The sequence below is a fragment of the Phacochoerus africanus genome, chromosome 2 (genome assembly GCF_016906955.1).
Source record: "Phacochoerus africanus isolate WHEZ1 chromosome 2, ROS_Pafr_v1, whole genome shotgun sequence".
Classification (NCBI taxonomy): domain Eukaryota; kingdom Metazoa; phylum Chordata; class Mammalia; order Artiodactyla; family Suidae; genus Phacochoerus; species Phacochoerus africanus.
The window spans coordinates 52,959,660-52,980,352 of record NC_062545.1 but is presented as its reverse complement, the minus strand read 5'-3'; the positions used below and the strand labels follow the sequence as shown (position 1 = coordinate 52,980,352).

The window sequence follows — 20,693 nt, the reverse complement described above, 5'->3', positions numbered from 1 at the left end:
AGGGAACAGATAACTTTACACAAAACTATAAAGGAAAGTAAAAGAATGTGATTAGTCAAAGAAGCTTTGACAGAAATGAATTTACCTAGGATTTACTTTAGCATGGAATGCTAGGCTAAAATGTAAAAAATACATTTAGAATGGATAAGCAATGAGGTCCTACTGTACAGTACAGAGAACTATATCCAATCTTTTTGGATAGAACATGACAGAAGATGGTATAAGAAAAAGAATGTATATATATGAATGCTTGGGTCACTTTGCTGTACAGCAGAAATTGGCACAACATTGTAAATCAACAATAACTTTAGAAAAATAAAAAATAAAATGTAAAAAATGGCTGTTGCATATTTTGGTCCCACGGAATCTTTTTACTGTTTTATTTCAAAGTAGGTAAAGTAGTAAGAAAAGTATCAAAGATCAGCTTGTCTTTTTATCAGAGTAAAACATTTATTGTGTTAACAGCATCTTTTTCACTGCTATGACAACATCTGAACAAGTCTTTAAACCCTTTAAAGACTGACCTTACAGCAACATTATAGGAGACAAAATTTGCTTTAATTTCTTTAAATAAAGATAGTAAAAAGTGAAATTTCAATGCTACAGCCCTTAATATCCATAAAAAATTGTCAACTCAAGTTTAAATATTTTTATTAGAGAAAGTATAAAATATTGAATTCTACATTTTAAACACTATTATTTTAAGAATCAGTCAAGTCTCTTCATGCAGCCAGCATGTCTCCAATACTTCCATATAGTACCTTAAAATATCTCCAAAAAAATCTCAAATTCTGAAAAATAAGTAGAAAAACATAAATTGATGTTCCCAAATACTTTTTAAATTTTTTAATTGTGATAACACAAAATTTACCATTCTAACCATTTCAAAGTGTACTGTTCAGTCATGTAAGTAGAAGCTGTCCTAACAGGGGTGAGGTAATCTTTGATTTATTTCCCTAGTGGTTAGTGAAGCTGAGCATCCTAACTTGGGCATTTGTAGACATGTCTCCAAAGACATACAAATGCCCAAGTCTTTGGAGACATATCTAACCAAGTCCTTTGCCTATTTTCTATAATCGGGTTGTTTTTGCTCAATTTTAGGAATTCTCTACGTTGTAGGTATTAATCCCTTACATGATGTGTGATTTGCAAAAATAATTTATTCAATATAGCTCCTTACTAGACATTTATGTTAGTTTTCCTCCTGCAAATATTGGTATATTATGTAAATCTTTATTTGTATATACAGAGATATTCATAGAATACATTCCTACAAGGGGAATTGCTGATCAAAAGACATATGAATACATATTTATAATTGATACATTACTACCTAATTGCTCAGAAAAGAGGATATAACAATTTATTCACCAATTCCATTATACTCTTAATGATCTCTTTGCACAACTTAAAGCTTTTGTTTCTCACCTCTGAATTAATTTTAAGATACATTAACTGGAATTAATGTAACAGATAAAGAATAAAAACCTACTTATTATGTTAATGACTCAGAGATAGTGATGATTGATAACAAAGCCTATTAAAGAAAATTGACATTTGAAAGTCCATATTATTCAAATTTTACCTCTTTTAAGTAGGCCAGTACCCCTTTTCAACATATATTAATAATAAAACTTCTTGGGTTTTCCTTGGGGTCTTCCCAATTTTTTTTCCATTTCTTTTTTCAGTTTATTTGCTTTATATCTCTCAGCCATCTCTACAAGATCCTCTGGGATACTCTGAAACCATTAAATGTGTTATTAGAAGTGAGTGATTCTTTCAATAGAACAGCTTTTCTACAATATGCTAAAATGTCTCCAAATCTTCAGAGAATCTCCACAACTGCTTATATGGCATCTTCCAAACAGAATGAAATGCATCCCTCTGCATATATTAAACACTGAGTCTTCAAGCTATAAAAATCAGACTGATCTTAAAAAAACACCCATCAGTACGTACACTGCTCTCCTGCTTCTATTGCCCTTATCTGGTGCCATTCTCACCTCTGGGCCCAAGGATGCCTCCTGCTTCCTCTACACTCTCCAACCTCCACCCCACTGGGTCCTTCCTCCGCAGGGTTCAGTGATGCTCATCCCTATTAGGTCAGTTCTCTAAATACAAAGGATAGTGCCGCATCTTTGCCGCTACAGCCCTCTATATATGTTTAATTCCTTGTGTAATATCTGTATTTCCTGATGGACAGTAAGCCACGATACTTGAAATAAAATAAATGAAATTTGAACATGAGAAAATGAGTTTTATATTCTCACTTGATTTGCTCTTTCCAGAATATGAATTAATTCACCAGCAATCTTCCAATCACTTCTCGTAATAAGGGTAATAGATACCCCAGTCCTCCTTCAAGGGGGAAAAAAATCTCATTGTGATTTGATTTATAATGTATATTCATGATTCAGGTAGCAAAACAGAATAAAATCAGCAGCAGCAAAACCTCAACTCTTTCAAAAGCCCAACTCTGTATATATTAAGATTGAGCCATTCCAATGGCAATTTGTAATCTAAATAATCTGCAGTTGTTTAAGCAGCATGTCACAAGGGTTTTATGATAGCACTCTTAGAGGGGGGAAAAAAAGGTTTTCTTACACATGCTGACTTGGACAACAGAGTAACCAATGGATATAGCTCAGTGTTGTGACACTACAGATATAAAGCAAAGACTGGAACCAGAAACAGTTACATACAGCTAATCACAGAGCAGTCTGGGTGATTCTGGAACAGGCCAGTCGGAGAGGGATAACATAGTAAAGCAGGTTCGAGGGCAGCCCAGACAATTTACAGGCAAAAGAACCAAAGTATTCTACGTAAGAGTAGTCTGTGAGGACAGTGAGAACCCAGGCTTGGCTTCTTTTTGTGGGTAGACTACATTGACTTACCCTGCTCTCCCAGTACGCCCTACTCTGTGCACATATTCTTCGATGTTCCGGGGAAAATCATAATTATAGACATGGGTGACATCATGGACATCGAGACCACGAGATGCTAAATCAGTAGCAATCAGTATTCTCACTTTACCTAAAAGAACAGACATATTCTGGAATAAACCAACCCAAGACATATCTGTCCTCTAATATCTAATGAGGCGAACAATTACTGCTTTTAATATCAAAACACTTAAAGACAGTTAAGATGGGGAAGGGTTACTTAGCCTTTAACTGCTGGCGAGTTATAACACAATCGATACCACAGTTCAAATGGTCTATGAACCATGTCAAAGAGAGATGCCTTTCAGGTAAATTAAGAGACAATTCCCCCTGCTACAAATTATTACCTTGATATCCAGGTTTAAACATTAGCTTGATAGTTTTGAGAGTCTGATTACAATATAGAACAAGTATAGTTCGGAAATCTGCAAACTTAGGACAGGTCTTAGAAATGGGTTCCATGGAAAGGTGCCATCACTCAGCCAAGTCCAGGCACTGAAACTGTACACTTTTAAATGCAAATACTAAATGCAATACTAATTGTATAAATGTACCTGTTTTAAAGTTTTTTAATGCTCTCTCTCGATCACCCTGTTCTCTGTTGCCATGCAGAGACTCTACTGATATATGCCGGATACCCAGGTCGCTTGATAAATGATCAGCGCTGAAGCAAAAGATAAAGTCAGGGATCTAAGTGCTTATTCTAATACTACCATCAATTCATTAGTTTTACTTCTGTAAGAATCTGAGGCAACATACTATAAGACATATACACACATTCACCTGACATAAGTACACAAATAGAAACAATGCTAAAACAAAACCATGACTGATAACTTAAACGTAAAAAATATACTTACACAGCTTTCCGGCTAACAAAAATTATGACTTTGTCTTTGGGAGACATACTCTCAATGAAAGTTTGGATGTGTGATCGTTTCTCGTCTTCTGTGGTCACTATTATATTTTGCTTCACAGTACTTACAGCCTAAAAGGATTCACAGATCATAATACATCAACATTAATGGGAAAACCCCATACACTGGCTTAAAATCCATCTTATTTCTATCATGTCTTAAATATTCTAATAAACTGCTAGCAGGAAAATGGCAGGTCCTTGCACAATTACCTGTTTCTACTCAAGGATTTATAACTCAAGTTTTTCACTTTTTGCCTCTTACTCATCCAAGCTAGCTTGCGAAATGTTGAATGCTTGGCTGTGTGTTCAAAGTAACTGGTTACTCTTGTAGGAAAAGGAATAACCATGGTTTGAGGCCAAGCTTACAGAAACTATCACCATGAATTTTGGACACAGCCTTTTTGTAAGAAAGGAAGGAAGATGTTCAGCTTATGACAGAAAGAGTTTCCATTACATAAATATTTTGACAACTCAATTCAAAATTTCAAAATATCATTGGTACCGTTTTTTGGACCCAGTGATAAAGCAGACTTTGAAGCATTTACCCCATCATTTGTGAAATCTAATGAAATGAGCCTAGACAATGACCCATTATTAATCATCAGTAATTTAAATAAAAAAGTCAATTTTCATTAATGATTAATTGGAAGGCCGATTTCAATTATGAAATGAAGGGCTAGAGAACTTTATAATGCCAAAAATTTCCATAATTAATAAGATATAAATAATAGTAATTAAAAAGAAGCTTACAACTAGATCCAAAGTACCCACATACACAATCATGGGCTCTTTCAAATAAGATTGTGCGAGTCTACGGACAGCATATGGCCACGTTGCACTGGAAATAAAACATAACACACAAACATGAAAAATTTATTATAAATTAAACATCACTAAGTTTCCCTAAGAATGCTATGAACCAAAGTGCTCATGAAAGACAAATTCAGTACTTTTCAATGAGGCTCATTTCACAGAACAAGTGTGCTTCACAACAAATCACTCAACTATAATGAAGCTACTATATTAAATTTTTATTTATTTTATTTTTTTGTTTTGTTTTGTTTTGTTTTATGTCTTTTTGCCATTTCTTGGGCCACTCCCGCGGCATATGGAGGTTCCCAGGCTAGGGGTCTAATCGGAGCTGTAGCCGCAGGCCTACACCAGGGCCACAGCAACGTGGGATCTGAGCCACGTCTGCAACCTACACCACAGCTCACGGCAACGCCGGATCCTTAACCCACTGAGCAAGGCCAGGGATCGAACCCGCAACCTCATGGTTCCTAGTTGGATTCGTTAACCACTGCGCCACAATGGGAACTCCAATATATTAAATTTTTAAATAAATTTAATAGGTTTGTAAAGAAAAGGTAAAGGAGATCTATATCTTTCTACTCTATGGAAGGGGAAAATGAATTCAGTTGTTAGATTAGTTTCCTCATGGCCTTTATAAAAGGCAAAAAGACACCAGTGTTTTTAATATATTGTCAGCAGGCCAAACCAAGTGTTTACGCCAAAAAAAAACATTTTAACTGTACTGATGAACAGATATATAAAGTCAGATGTTCCTTCAACTATATATTATAAAAGTAACCACCTTTTGTACTTTCATACTAATTACAAAGTTATTAGTATGAAGTTTAGAAAGAAAACAAAATAAATTAATTCAGTGTATTTTGATAATCATCTCTTTTTTTTTTTTTTTTGCTTTTCAGGCCCACAACCATGGCATATGGAAATTCCCAGGCTAAGGGTCTAATAGGAGCTACAGCTGCTGGCCTATACCACAGCCACAGCAACACTGTGTCTGTAACCTATACTACAACTCACAGCAACGCCAGATCCCTGACCTACTGAGCAAAGCCAGGGATCTGACCGGCATCCTCAGGGATACTAGTGGGATTCGTTTCCACTGTGCTTAAGGGGAACTCCCCCAATTATCTCCTTTTTTTATGCTAATAACAAAACTATAAGCCCAAGAGAAATGGTCTACAGGTCACTCTGCATTTAAATGACTTTTGCTGCCTCAGCTTTATCTTGGGCAAAAAAAAAAAGTATTCTGTAATCAAATGTTTACCTCCAAGGACAAGTGATGACTTTTTCAAATCTGAGACCCCTAATGAAACAGTCTTCCTTGCATGTTTTCATAGAAAGCTTATTTGTGATTCAGAAAATGTGATAGTCATTGTTAAGCTGTTATACGCTGATTTCCTATACTAAGTGATGACATATCTTTCATCTAGGGATCTCAAAGTACTTTCAAGTAAGGCTCTAAACTCAAATGGATTTTGTTCTACTAATTTCTACTTTGCGTACTAGCAAATTATACATATACCTACCTTGTCATAACTGTCTGCCTGTCTGGGCGTATATCTAATAAAATCTTCATTATCTGGGGTTCAAATCCCATATCCAGCATCTTGTCAGCTTCATCTAATACCTGTATTAAAAATAGCTAGATTAGATATGGAAGGAAGCTAGTGTATGCTGTCTTTATGAATACTAAGATAATTTTCTCATTTTCCCCATTACCTAAGCTATCTGTAGTTGCAACAAAGATTTAAGTTTTCCAACTAATAGTTTCTAAATCTATTTAATGAAAAAACAATTTAATGTCTAAAATATTCATGTGGAATTCTTTTCTACTTATCTACATTTTTCCCAACATATATAAAATACTAAAATGGAATTACCTTAATACCATTATGAAATGGACAGCCATCATAAAGGATTTGATAAGAGTTCAGTTTTTCCTCCCAGCATCCCAAACCCTTACTCCATAATTACCAGGTAGCTTATGCTCTTCAAGTACACAAAGTTATTCATTTGCAGATCATTGAGCCTCCCGGGAGTTGCAATGATGATATCTACACCTTTCAATAAGTCTTTTATTTGTCCATCTCGATCTCCACCACCATATACACAAACACTTAAAAAAAATACAGAGGTTCATATTCAGGCAGGGAATATTCCACCACAATTCAAAATCCCAGCTTAAGCATTTTGAATATAAAACTGAAAAGTAGTAGTATAGTATTATACTGGCTCCTTTCTAAACTATCCACACCCATCAACCCACAGGGATGTGTTCTACGAAGGGCCATGTTCGCATCCTTGTTATTTGACCTAACCACCCTGGCTATAGTTTATTTGGATCAGGGGTAATAGCTGACCCATGCTGTGCCAATCACCTTCTCATGATGCATGAAAAATAATGGAGAGGATGTATAAAGCTACAGAGGATTAAAATGCTGATGGAGGAATGGCCAAAGAAATGACTTACCTTTTAAGACCTTTATATGAATACTTTGAACACTCAGCTTCCACTTGCAGAGCTAATTCTCGAGTGGGTGTAAGGACTAACATGCCGGGCCCATTCCTGGCTCTTTGGACAGAAAACACATTATTATAAGTAGTCAAAACACATTATTAAAGTAGCCATCTCAGATACATAGGACCTTCATTCAGCGCTTTGAAAATTGGTAGCAATGACTGTGAAAGTCACAAACATGCACCATGCATAAAAAGTGAAGGAGTATAGAAAAACAGCCAAGCCAAAAAAAAATCCTAGGGCCCAGATTCCAGCCTTTTCATTTAACATGGCCAATGCTCTCCTATCCTCAAACATGCTCATAGAATTGTATTGGACATGATAATTTAAACAATTTGCTTCTAATAATTTAAACAATTTGCTTCCAGTGTTTTACTATTAAGACTTTTAGGGGAGTTCCCTGGTGGTCTAGTGGATTGGATTTGGTGCCTGCACCACTGCCCAGGTTTGATCCCTGGTCTGAGAACCAAGATCCTATATCAAGCCTCTGTACATTGTGGCGGGGGGGGGGGGTGGGGGAGGAAGACTTTTGGTAGATACTACCTATTGCTTCCTAAAAATGTTTTGTCAATTTCTTTTCTTTTTTTTTTTCTTTTTAGGGCTGAACCTGCGGTATAGGAAAGTTCCCTGGCTAGGGGTCAAATCAGAGCTGCAGCTGCCAGCCACAACCACAGCAATGTAGGATCCGAGCCACATCTGTGACCTATGCTGCAGCTTGCAGCAACGCCAGATTTTTAACCCACTGAGGGAGGCCAGGGATAAAACCCACATCTTCATAGATACTAGTCAGATTCTTACCCTGCTAGGCCACAACAGAAACTCCTACTTTGTTAACTTATATTCCAACAGCAAAATACAGGTATATTTCCTTGAGACAAGATACTGTCTTTTGACCATGCAATAGAAGAAACTTTAGCTTCATTTTTGGTATCCATATCTATCAGTCCCCTAAAGAGAAACCTGATGTAGAAATTCTTACACAGGTTGTGAGTCAACATGAATAAATCCAGGCATTAGGTAGGACAATGTCTTCCCTGTTCCAGTCTGGGCTACTCCTATAAGATCTATTCCTTGTAGAATGATTGGCCATGCCTGTGACTGAAACAGAATGATAAATATTAAAATAAAAGGCTCATTTCTTTCTGTCAAGTGTTCCTCCTCCCTCAGCCCAAACTTCTTTCAACATTTTAAGTTCTAGGCAGTGGTAGATGTACGGCAAGAATGCTCATAATAGCCAGTTGCTCCTTGGCTTTATAACTTCCAACAACCAGAAATTATTTGCGGGGGGGGGAGGGGGAGTCAGTGAAATATTAGAATTTAAAAAAGCATACCTGAATTGGTGTTGGCTTTTGAAAACCTGCCTTTTTAATGTTTATCATCACGTCAGGGTAACACTGAAATGCATCCTCAAATTTACAAGCAGGATTGGGAATAGGACGTTTCTCACCATCTTTCAAGTCATCACACATTATATTATAATTTTCTTTCCTTTAAGGAAAAATAGAACAAAGGATTAACGACTTTGGTCACCCCAGGCAAGACATTTTTTCCAACATCAGTTCAGGTCATATCTAGAAATTCAACTGCAAATGATTATAATCAGACTGCTAGTTGAGTTACAGTAAAATGTAATAAGAAACAGAAGTGAGTCCATCTTTTTTTTTAAACCAGAATACTTCCAGAGAAGGAAATTCATACAATTCATACCCTGCATGTATGAATGGGCTAATGAAAATGTCATGGAAAAGTTAAGAATAGAGTCTGAAAATTATATGCTTCATGAATCAATGTCAGGTTTGGCAAACACCTGAGGGGCTATATTATTCCACAGACAATTTCTTAATTAATCCTCAATAATCCTTTGAAGTGGAAATTATTCTCATTTGACAGGTGATCTTTAGTTACTTGTCCCAATCCTAGACTACCTGCTCGGTCTGCTATATCATACTACCTTAATTTTGTAACATATATTTTTAAAAATGTTGCCTGTGGGACCTTTAATTCCAGAAAATAAGGATTGAAGAGTAAGAAATTATTTGGATATTCAGATATCAGATTGATTTCTTATGATTTTCAACAGTTGTAGAAATAATTCTCTAAAATTGTTGTCTAATTCAGTAGGCAATAACACATATCTCTTTAAACTTAAATTTTAAAATTCAGTTTCTCAATTATATTAGCTATATTTTAAGTGTTTTCCATATGTGGATAGTAACTACTCTAGACACAAATATAGCCCTTTTCCCCTCTCTGCCAAAAGTTTTATTGGATAGCAATGCTCTAATAGATATTATAGAGGATGTAGCCAAGTTTTCTTTTGAATATGGAAGCTATAGCTTCAAATGCAATCATTTAAAAATCTCTTCCTAATGAATTAATTTACCAACATAACCACAAATACTCACTAAAAAGTAATAAAACTACCGACCTCCAATTCTGCACTTGTTCCTGTGACATTGAACTTGTTATTTCTGACTCCATGTAAAAGTTTTTCTTAATTAGAGGTAAACCTGGGACAAAGGCCAAAATTCAAATTTTGATTATTACTGAAAATTTATATTTCATTGACACTTATTCAAAACAATAGAAATCAAAGTAAAATACACATTAAGTTCACCTTGCATAGATACCGTTTTAGAGAGTTTTTCTACACTTTGCCAGCAAGGCTTATGCCAGCCTCTAAGAGATCTCAGTTTTTTGTTTGTCATTTGGTGACATTTTTCACCCCAAAAAAGACATCTTTAATAGTTAAATATAAAACAAATCCCTTGAACTGCCACTGCTGCCTGGCTCCAGGAGTGATTGCAAACCACGGTCTGCTCCCACTGCATGCTCTGGGTGTGCACCTGAGCTGCCACCACTGCTAAGAACTCCAGGGCCAGGAACCAGCTGCCACATCTACTATCAAGGGGATAAAAGCCAGTAAACACTGAGGAAAGAGGCAACAGACACCCATACTAAAAACAGTTCTTGCACCAAAAATATTAAACCCACACAAGTTACACAGGGATGCTCCTGCGTATAAATAGCCCTCCAAGACAAGAGTAAACAACTGTTTCTCCTAAACACACAGAATAAAAGAAATAGAAGTAAAGTGAAGAAGCAGAGGAACCACTCCTAGTTAAACGATCAAGAGAATTCCCCTGAAAGAATAAACAATGAAACAGACCTCTTTAGTCTAATAGATACAGATTTCAAAATGGAGATAATGAAAATACCAAAGGAACTAAGAGAGACAATTGACAGAAATGCAGATTACTGTAAAAAGGAATTAGAACTGTAAAGAGGAAGCAAGACTAAAGGCAATAAATAGCAGAATGAATAATACAGAAGAAAGAATAAGGACCTGGAAGATAGCATGATGGAAATAACCCAATCAGGACAGCAGACAGAAAGCCAAATCGAAAAAAAAAATTTTTAAAAAGAGAGAGAGAGAAAGGAATATAAGAGACCTATAGGTTAATTAATATAAAGCATGCCAATCTACATATAATAGGATTCCAGAGGGGGAAGAAAGACAAAAGGGAATCAAAAACATACTTAAAGAAATTATGGCTGAAAATTTCTCAAACCTAAACAAGGAAAGAGATCCAGGTACAGAAAGCACAGAATGTCCAAAATAAGATGAATCCAAACAGACCTACACTAAGACATATCACAAAAAAAACTGGAAAAGTTAAAAAGAAGATTTTAAAAGGCAGCAAGCAGAGAATAAACAGTTAATTACAAGGGAACACCCATAAGGCTATCAGCTGATTTCTCTACAGAAATGTTGCAGGCCAGAAGGGAATGGAAAAATACATTCAAAGTTCTGAAAGGGAAAAACGTGCAACCTAGGATTCTCTACCCAGCAAAATTATCATTTAGCATAAAAGGAGAGATAAAGAATTTCTCAGACAAGAATTTCTCAAAAACTAAAAGAATGCAACAATACTAAACCTATCCTAAAAGAAATGCTAAAAATTCTTCTCTAAATAGAAAAGAAGAATCTGTAAGAAAAAGAAAATCACAGTTGGAAAGTAAATCACTTAAATAAGCCAGTACACAGATTAAGAAAAAGAAGAAATCAAAAAATTTCTGTGGAAGTGATGATAACTACAATAAACTGCAAAAGGATGACCAAGAAGATGGAAAATGGGACAACAAAACCCTAAAATGTGGAAGAGTACAGTAAGAAAAGGTAGTTTTTTCCCCCTAAAATGTGTTTGAACCTATGACTTCCGGTCTAAGCAGAGTAAAAATGGAAAGGGGTCAAAATACTTGAAAAATAGGGTAGCCACAAATCAAAAAACATACAATAGATTGACAAAAAAGAGAATGTAAGTCTAACACAAAATAATCAAACCACGAAAAGAAAAAAAAAGGGACAAAGAAGAAATATATAATCAATAGGAAAACAAGTTTAAAATGCAGTATATACACATCTATCAATAATTCCTTAAATGTCAATGGACTAAATGCTCTCATCGGAGTAGTAGGCTGATTAAAAAAAAAAAAAATAGGAGCCTAAAATATTCTGCCTAAAAGAAACCCACTTTAGGGCACAGGAAACACATGGGATTGAAAGTGAGAGGATGGAAAGAGATATTTTATGTAAAATGGAAATGACAGGAAGAGGGGGTCACAATACTCGATCAGACAAAACAGACTTCAAAATAAAGGCCACAAAGAAAGATAGAGAAGGACTCTATTCAATGACAAAAGGATCAACACAAAAAGAGGATTTTACACTCATCAAAATATATACACATAATACAGGAGCACCCAAATACATAAAACAAATACTAACAGACATAGAACAAGAAAATGATGGAAACACAATAACAGTAGGAGACTTCAACACCCCCTTCACACCACTGGATAGATCTTCTAGACGGAAAACCAATAAGGCAACAGAGACCCCAAATGATATAATAAAATAGTTAAACCTAATTGATATTTTCAGGACATTACAGCCAAAAAAACACAAATCAATCAATGTGATACACCACTTAAAAGACAAAAACCCCATGATCAATCTCAACAGATGCAGAAAAAGCATCTGGCAAAATTCAACATCCATTCATGACAAAAATCCTTACCAAAGTGGGTACAGAGGGATTTTATCTCAACATAATAAAAAGCTATCTATGACAAATTCACAGCCAATACAACACTCAGTGGAAAAAAGCCGACAGACTTCTGCTAAAATCTGTAATGAGACAAAAATACCCACTCTCACGTCTTCTTTTCAGCATAGTATTGTCTAAGTCCTAGCCACAGCAATCAGACAAGAAAAAGAAGTAAAAGCTATCCAAATTGGAAGGAAAGAGGTAAAACTGTCATATGCAGATGACATGATATGATATATAAAAAATCCTAAGGACTCCACACAAAAACTACCAGAACTGATAAATTAATACAGCAAGGTAGCAGGATACAACATTAATATACAGAAATCAGTTGCATTTCTTTACACTAACAATGAAATACGAGAAAGAGAATGTAAACAATACCTTTTAAAATTGCACCCCCCCAAAATAAGATACCTGGGAATAAATCTGACCAAGTAGAATTATACACTGAGAACTATAAAGCATTAGTACAGGAAATTTAATACAATTCAAAGAAATGGAAAGATATTCCATGCTCTTGGAAAATTAATATTATTAGTAATAGTCATACTACCCAAAGCAACCTACAAATTTAATGCAATCACTATCAATTACCCATGACATTTTTCAAGGAATTGAAACATACTATCCTAAAATTTATATGGAACTATTAAAGACCCAGAATTGCCAAAGCAATCCTGAAGAAAAAGAATAAAGCAGGAGGCATAACCCAGGCTCCCAGACTTCAGATAATACTACGAAGTTATAATAATCATAATAGCATGGCATTGGCACAAAAGTAGACATATCGATCAATGGAACAGAACAGAGAGCCCAGAAATAAGCCCAGACACCTATGGTTGGTTAATCTTTGACAAAGGAGGTGAGAATATACAACGGGAAGAAGATAGCTTCTTCAGCAAGTTGTGTTTTGTGTTGGGAAAATTGGATACCTGCATGTAAATCAATGAAGTTAGAACACACCCTCTCACCATACACAAAAATCAACTCCAAAATGCTTAAAGATTAAACATAAGACACATTACCATAAACATCCTAAAAGAGATCGTAGGCAAAATAATTCTCTGACGTAAGTCGTACAAATGTTTTCTTGGTTCAGTCTCCCAAGGCAATAGAAATAAAAATAAACAAATGGGACCTAATCAAATTTATAAGCTTTTGCACGGCAAGGAAAACCAAAAAAAAGAAAAAAAAAAAAAGAGGAGTTCCTGTTGTAGCACAGTGGAAGTGAATCCAATTAGTATCCATGAGGATGCAGGTTCGATCCCTGCCTTGCTTAGTGGGTTAAAGATCTGGCATTGTCGTGAGCTGTGGTGTAGGTAGCAGTCTCAGCTCCTGTGTTGCTACAGCTACAGTGTATGCCAGCAGCTGTAACTCTTATTCTACCCCTAGCCTGGGAACTTCCATATGCCATGGGTGTGGCCCTAAAAAAGCCCCCCCCCCCAAAATGATACAGGGAGTTCCCAGCATAGTTCAGTGGTAATGAACCCAACTTGTATCCATGAGGATGCATGTTTGATCCCTGGCCTCGCTAAGTGGGTTAAAGATCCAGTGTTGCCATGAGCTGTGGTATAGGTTGAAGGCATGGCTCAGATCTGACATTGCTCTGGCTATGGCTTAGGCTGATGGCTACAGCTCTGATTCAACCCCTAGCCTAGGAATGTCCATATGCACAGAGTGCGGCCCTAAAAAAGACGAAAAACAAAACCAAACAAAAATATGACACAAATGAACCTATCTACAAATGAGAAACAGATTAAAGGACAAGGAGAATAGATTTGTGCTTGTCAAGAGGAAGGAAGTTGGGAGAGGGATGGAGTGGGAGGTTGGGGTTAGCAGGTGTAAATTATTACACACAAAGGGGATAAATAACATGGTCCTACTGCATAGCACAGAGAACTATATTTTATATCCTATAATAAACTATGATGGGAAAGCATACTAAAAAAGAATGTATACATATGTATAACAGAATCATTTGGCTGTACAGCAGAAATTAGCACAACATTGTAAATCAACTGTACTTCTATTTAAAAAGAGAAAAAGGAAAAGAAACCATGCTTCACAAGACACACAAGCCATCACAACTGATGAACTCTTCTCTCATAGTTGACTTTCTTTTCTTTGAAAGTTCATCCCACTACTTTTTAGGAATAAAATATTTATCCTTATTCTATCCTCTGAAGCTACTTTTTAAAATGCTTATCAACCTCCTCCAAACTTAAATCCTTTTTCTGGCCTCCCAACCCAAATCTCCCAATGCATGCTGTCAGCATGGCACTGGACAGGCTGATCACTCTCATGTTTACTCTCCAACTTTAAATAAATGTTGCTGTCTTGCTGCCCCATCCTGATAACCAAATTACTGCCTGAATTTACCCTGAAATTGAGTGAATAATGGGAACATACTTCATATAAAATTCCAGGTGAGAATTTAAAAAAAAAAAACACATTTCTTCAAGAACTGTATGATCTCATTAAATGTTTTTCCCTTTTTATTTTGTCCTTGTTGTCCAGAACACTCCAATGTCAATTTTTGCTCAGTCACAGCAAAATGAGAACTCACGGTTGGCATGTTTACTCACTCCATTTCCCTTTCAGCCCAGCTTTCTATTTTCATTAAACTTGTGCATCGAGTTACCTCAAATAAGACAAGGTATACATAGGTTAAATATTTTAACTTTTGATTTATAATATAAATCACAACACAGAGAAGCTATCATGCCCTAGGGACGAAGTGCAGTATTTGAAATTCTACTGATTTTGTTTATTGGTTTCATTACTAAAAGCAACACATTTTTTTTTTTCAGTCACACTCATGGCATGTGGAAGTTCCTGGGCCAGGAATCAAACCTGCGCCGCAGCAGTGACAGAACCAAATCCCTGACCTGCTGAGCCCCTGGGGAACTCCAACACATTTTTAAAATAAAGGCTAAAAACCTCAATTAAGAGCAATTAACAATACCACATGTAAATGCTGGGATGTAGCACTAACCTGCCCACTTTTTTTCGCTCCATTCCAGAATATTTTCTCGGAACTTATCCCAATCAATCAATTTCTGATTTCCTGAAACATCTTTCTTTGTATCTTCTCTACCCAAAGGCTGGATTGCAGCAACATCTGTTAAAAATACCCCAAATCCGTTTCCAAACAAATCCCACTAGTACAAAATCCAAAACCACTTTACTGTTTTCTATTTTAATAACCCAACAATAATGCTTAAAACATAAAATTTAGGAAGTTAGTACAACAATACCACCACAATTCTGGTCATGGTTTGTCAGTTATCTGCTTAAATTTCTGAAATCCAAAAAAAAAAAATTTATTGGAGAAGTTAAAAGAGTGTGAGGGCCTAGGATCTGCTAAGAAATAACACATCACTCAATCTTTACAATAATCCTGTAAGACAGATGTTACCCCAGGTAAACAGATGAAAACGTAGAGTTTTAAAGGCTTTTTAGAGGTTCTTACTCAAGAAATACTATAAGGCAATGCTGCCATCTGAACCCAAGACTCTTCTTGTTGCTTCTGGAAATGGCTCAATAATGGCTTTTTCTCTAGTCTAAGCAGATCTTAGATTTTTAAAAATATCAAATAATTAGGCAGTTTTCAAAGTCAGTCACATTCCAGGGAAGTGGCCATAGACAAGAGGCCAGGACTAACCCTTGCTATATCATCAATAGCAAAGGGTATTAAAAGGTCATTTTTGTTTTTACACAAAAGTGAAACTGCTAGTCTTAACTACAGACAGTAAGTGTTTTAGTTTGAGGAAAAGCATTCTGGGATTTCATAGAAAATTCTATAACAGATTAGATTTAATGATGGAAAGCCAAAGCTTTATTATTAGGCAAAGTAGCTATAATATGGCCTATACCACTGAATAAAAAACATTTAAAATTTTACAAGGCTTTAGTGGGCAAAAACAACTTACCTACTTTGGGTTCTGATTTGTATTCTTCTTGTTTTTTAACAATATTGTCTATCACTATTCTTGCTTTGCTCTGCATTTCCTCGGTGCCAAAAATTCTTACTTCTGCTTCAGGGTACCCTTTGATTATCTAGATACAAAGGGAAAAATAGGAGACCAAAGTTTCTTCATCATTCTACCTTCCAACATCACTCAACTTCAAATACGATAAAAGTATAGAGTAAATATAGGATTTCCACCAGTCAGCATCTAAAATACTATGAATGGGGAGTTCCCATTATGGCTCAATGGGTTAAGAACCCAACTAGCATCCCTGAGGATGAGAGTTCAATCCCTGGCCTCACTCAGTGGGTTAAGAATCTAGTGTTGCCACAAGTGGCTCCAATCTGGCATTGCTGTGGCTGTGGCATAGGCTGGCAGCTGCAGCTCTGATTCAACCCCCAGCCTGGGAATTTCCATATGCCACAGGTGCAGCCCTTATAAAAAATGCTTTAAGATACTGTGAACGGACTACACACAGCTTAGGTGAATTCTTAAAAAGAAGTATGAAGAGCTTTGGTAATCTAAGTTACCACAGTATGTTAAGAACTGAACAGAAATTAGAGTTAGGAATTAACTATGCTCTTTAAGGACTGAAGAACACAGATCACTTACCTGTATTTTGGTGTATGTTGTATTCTGTATCTCTTTGATTTTTGACCCACCACGACCTGTTTTTAAAAATAAAGAATTTTGTTGTTTAATTTTGAAATCAAGGAGGGGGAACCTATCTACTTTGCTCAAAGAACTTCTCTACTCTTTCCTAAATCATCCAAACAATAGCTCCTAGGGTCCAGTAATAACTTTCAGTTTGGAAAAAGGGAAGCAGGAACTTTCTATTCCAAATTTTGGTGGGAGGAAGGAGGCTCTCTTCCCAGAGGTAGATACTAAGGATTCATCATCAGCCCAAGCAAAGACTAACTGGATCCAGATGCAAAGTCTTGGCGAGAATGTGAAGAAATTGGAACCCTTACACACTAAAATGCAATAAAAAATCCAATTAAAAAATGGTCAAATATGGAGTTCCCATCGTGGTGCAGTGGTTAACGAATCTGACTAGGAACCATGAGGTTGTGGGTTCGATCCCTGGCCTCGCTCAGTGGGTTAAGGATCTGGCGTTGCCACGAGCTGTGGTGTAGGTCGCAGCCTCGGCTCAGATCCTGAGTTGCTGTGGCTCTGGTGTAGGCCGGTGGCTACAGCTCCAATTAGACCCCTAGCCTGGGACTCTCCATATGCTGCGGAAGCGGTCCTAGAAAAGGCAAAAAGAAAAAAAAAGTGGTCAAATAGTCCTTTCTTTAAAGATATATTTATGGGAATTCTTTGGTGGCTTAGCAGTAAAAGGATACAGTTTTGTTACTACTGTAGCCAAGGGTTCAATCCCTGGCCCAGGAACTTTTAAATGCAGCAGGCAAAGAAAAGAAAAGAAAAAAAAAAAAAAGACATGTTTATGTTCAACAAGTGTATATGAAAAGATGATGGAATCAGAGATATGCAAATCAAAACTACAATGAAAGGAGTTCCTGCTGTGGCCCAGTGGGTTAATGATCTGGTTTGTCTCTGTCACAGTACCAGTTCAATCCCCGACTCAGCTGGGTTAAGGATCTGGCATTGCTGCACCCATTGCAGAGAGAGCAGCTGCAGCTCAGATTGATCCCTGGCCTGGGAACTTTCATATGCCATGGGTGCAGCCAAAAAAGAAAAAAAAAGGCACAACATTGTAAATCAACTATACTTTAATAAAAAATTAAAAATGACAAAAAACCACAATGAGATATCACCTGTTACAATGGCTATCATCAAAAAGATGAGTGATAACAAGTGTTGGTGAGAATGTGGAGAAAAGAAACTCTTGTGCACTGTGGGGTGAGAATGTAAATTGGTGCAGCCACTCTGGAAACAGTATGCTGATTCCTTTAAAAACGAAAAAGAGAACTACCATATGGTCCAGCAATCCCTGGACTAATAAGCTGGGAACTTATGCACAAGAATTGAAACCAGGATCTCAAGATGATAGCTGTATTCACATATTCATTTCACCAGTATTCGCAAAATCTGTCAACATATGGATGACATATGGATGGAGAAAATGTGACATACATACAATAGAAGTTTTCAGCTTTAAAAGGAAACCGTGCCATTTGACAACACAGATAAACCTTGAGGACACGACAATAAGTGAAATGAGCCCATTACAAAAAAAAAAAAAAAAACAAAAAACAAAAAAACAGTGCTGATTCCATGCTGATGTAGTGTCTAGTGCAATCAAAGCAGAAGAGTGGTTGCCAAGGATGGGGGAATGGGGGACTGAGTTGTCCAATAGGTAGATTCAGTCATGCAAAATAAAAAACTTCTAGAAATCGCTGTACAATACTGTTCTTACAGTCAAAAAATACTGTGACTTTATGTTGTTTACTATAATTTTTTAGAAAGGGCAAAGCTAAATTCTAGTCATTTCTAAATGTCTTTCAAAAACGAACCTGTAAAACTCAAGATACATACACTAACAAAAAAGATCCTGTTTTCAGCAGATAAATCATGTTCAGGTTAAAGAAACTCAGTGCAACTGCAAGATATGGCTAATGTTCTGAGCAGGCCTTTAATACCCTACACCTCTTATCTTTCTACATGGCACCCAAACAGCACTCCTTTGTTGTTCATTGTAGGGTAAGCTGCCAAAGAGCTAATCTTTCATCCCCAAGACTTAGTAAGTCTGAGTTTTCTGTCCCAAAACATCATCTCTATAAAATATCAAGAGGTGCACTGAATACCACCATTCTAGCACCAAAAGTTATCCAAAGTATCACAGGGAGCCACTGGAGTCTCCTTAGGTGACAGCTGATTGGAGGTAAGGTGGGTGCGGTAGGGATGCCCTCGCCCAGACCTCGCCCCCGGCCCACCCTACGCTGGCTCTCACCGATCACGACGCCAACCCAGTCGTTCTTCAACCTGAAGGAGAGCGGTGGTTCCTGGAAACCAGCGACTACAGACTGCTGGAGCCCGGGAGGGCCCCTCCAGCCTCCTCCAGCGGCCCTCTGGCCTCCTCGACTTCTCTGATTCGCCTCCTCTGCTGACCTCCTTTCCGGAACCTGAGACACTACCGTGACCTGCTGGGACGCAGCCACCAAGGAGGAGGCGTTGGCGCCAGCTTCTTGACGAGACATGGCTACTCAAACAAGATCCGGTGCGTCCGACCTCCTTCTGTCCGGCACTACACGCTCGATGTGCCGTCGAAAGACTCATCCACAAGAGCAGGCACGCAGCCGCTACCTAAGGGCCCCTCCTGAGGCCCGCCCGGTCCAGGCCGCCGCCCATTGGTGGAGGAGACGTCGTGTGCTGGACCCTTGAGGCTGGACCTTCGGAGATGGACCAATCCGCTCTCTCCATCCTGCGGGCGCGCCTTGACCCAGGCAGGGCTGCGCCAACCTAGTTCCTCCTTGCGCTTGTGTCTGCCCCCCGCCCCCAGGCGCTTTGCCCCATCAACCCATCACTGGTACCTCATCTCAGGGACTCGAAAAACATGAGTCCACGTTTAACAAGACCCAGTACGTACCTTAAAATTTGAAACAAAAGGTTGACGAAACAGCATTCACTATTGCTAGGTGAGCAACACTTTGACATACTTAAGCCTATATTAGCTTCTAAAACATTGGTTGTAATCAAATGTGGTTATTACAAAACGTAATAACCCACAGTTTAAAAATCTCTCACCCGAGAGCTTCTGCTTGGAGGCTTTATAACGCTTACCTGGGTGTTTGCTATAATTTTAGGGCTAATGAAATAAGTTGAATAAATATCTGAAGCACTTGGGTCTTTGCAGGCTGGCTCTGTGGCTGGACATATTCAGAGAAGCAAGCCAGATGGGAGTGCCCCTGCCTTGGTTAGGATCTTCAAATTGTCTGAACAAATATCAGATTAACTAAAGCAAACAAGATATCTATTATAAAGCTAAGCACTGTGGTCTGCTCCCAGGATTGAAAAAAAAAAAAAAAAAAAAACCTACTCCTGGTCCATCCTGTGATGATGAATGAGTTAACTCACGTGGGATTAATGAAAACGCTCAGAGTTCTTTTGTGGGAAAGCAGGTTAGGGATTTGGTGTCACTGCAGCAGCTCTTGTCAGGTAGCTGCTGTGGCCAGGTAGCTGCTGTGGTGGGGGTTCAATCCCTGGCCCAAGAATTTACACATGCCTCAGGTGGGGCCAAAAAAAAAACAAACAAACCAACAACTATCACTCTTAATGCAATAAACCCTGGACTAATAGGATTACAGTGTTATTTGGAGCAACCAGGAAGCACTTTAAAAGCTTAATATTTTAAATGTTTTAAATCTCCTTTCTCTAACCCTTACTATGAAATGGATTATATTAAGGATCTGTAGAAAGAAATTTTATTGGATTTGTTAATATTTTGCTGAAGATATTTGA

At 37.4% G+C, this 20,693-nt stretch overlaps 1 protein-coding gene across 1 annotated transcript; it reads right to left on the bottom strand.

The window, feature by feature from the left end:
* Positions 1-1,622: 1,622 nt before the first annotated feature.
* DDX43 (DEAD-box helicase 43) lies at positions 1,623-19,432 on the bottom strand. Its single transcript, XM_047769348.1, has 16 exons — positions 19,186-19,432; positions 16,887-16,942; positions 16,236-16,362; positions 15,299-15,424; positions 9,618-9,699; positions 8,521-8,677; positions 8,169-8,287; positions 7,142-7,243; positions 6,646-6,787; positions 6,198-6,298; positions 4,612-4,699; positions 3,803-3,930; positions 3,497-3,606; positions 2,895-3,033; positions 2,271-2,358; positions 1,623-1,739 (listed from the first exon to the last, which is right to left on the bottom strand). Exons 1-16 carry the CDS (start codon positions 19,430-19,432, stop codon positions 1,623-1,625), a joined length of 1,929 nt encoding a protein of 642 aa, XP_047625304.1.
* Between the last annotated feature and the right edge of the window lie 1,261 nt (positions 19,433-20,693).

Excerpts from the sequence above, each read along its gene's own strand:
- DDX43 (XM_047769348.1), bottom strand. The coding sequence starts at position 19,432 with ATGTCTCGTCAAGAAGCTGGCGCCAACGCCTCCTCCTTGGTGGCTGCG. Across the intron at positions 9,700-15,298 it reads GAGCGAAAAAAAGTGGGCAG|GTTTACCTCTAATTAAGAAA; the intron begins GTTAGTGCTACA and ends CCTTTGTCCCAG. Across the intron at positions 8,678-9,617 it reads GAACAAGTGCAGAATTGGAG|GAAAGAAAATTATAATATAA; the intron begins GTCGGTAGTTTT and ends TTTTCCTTAAAG.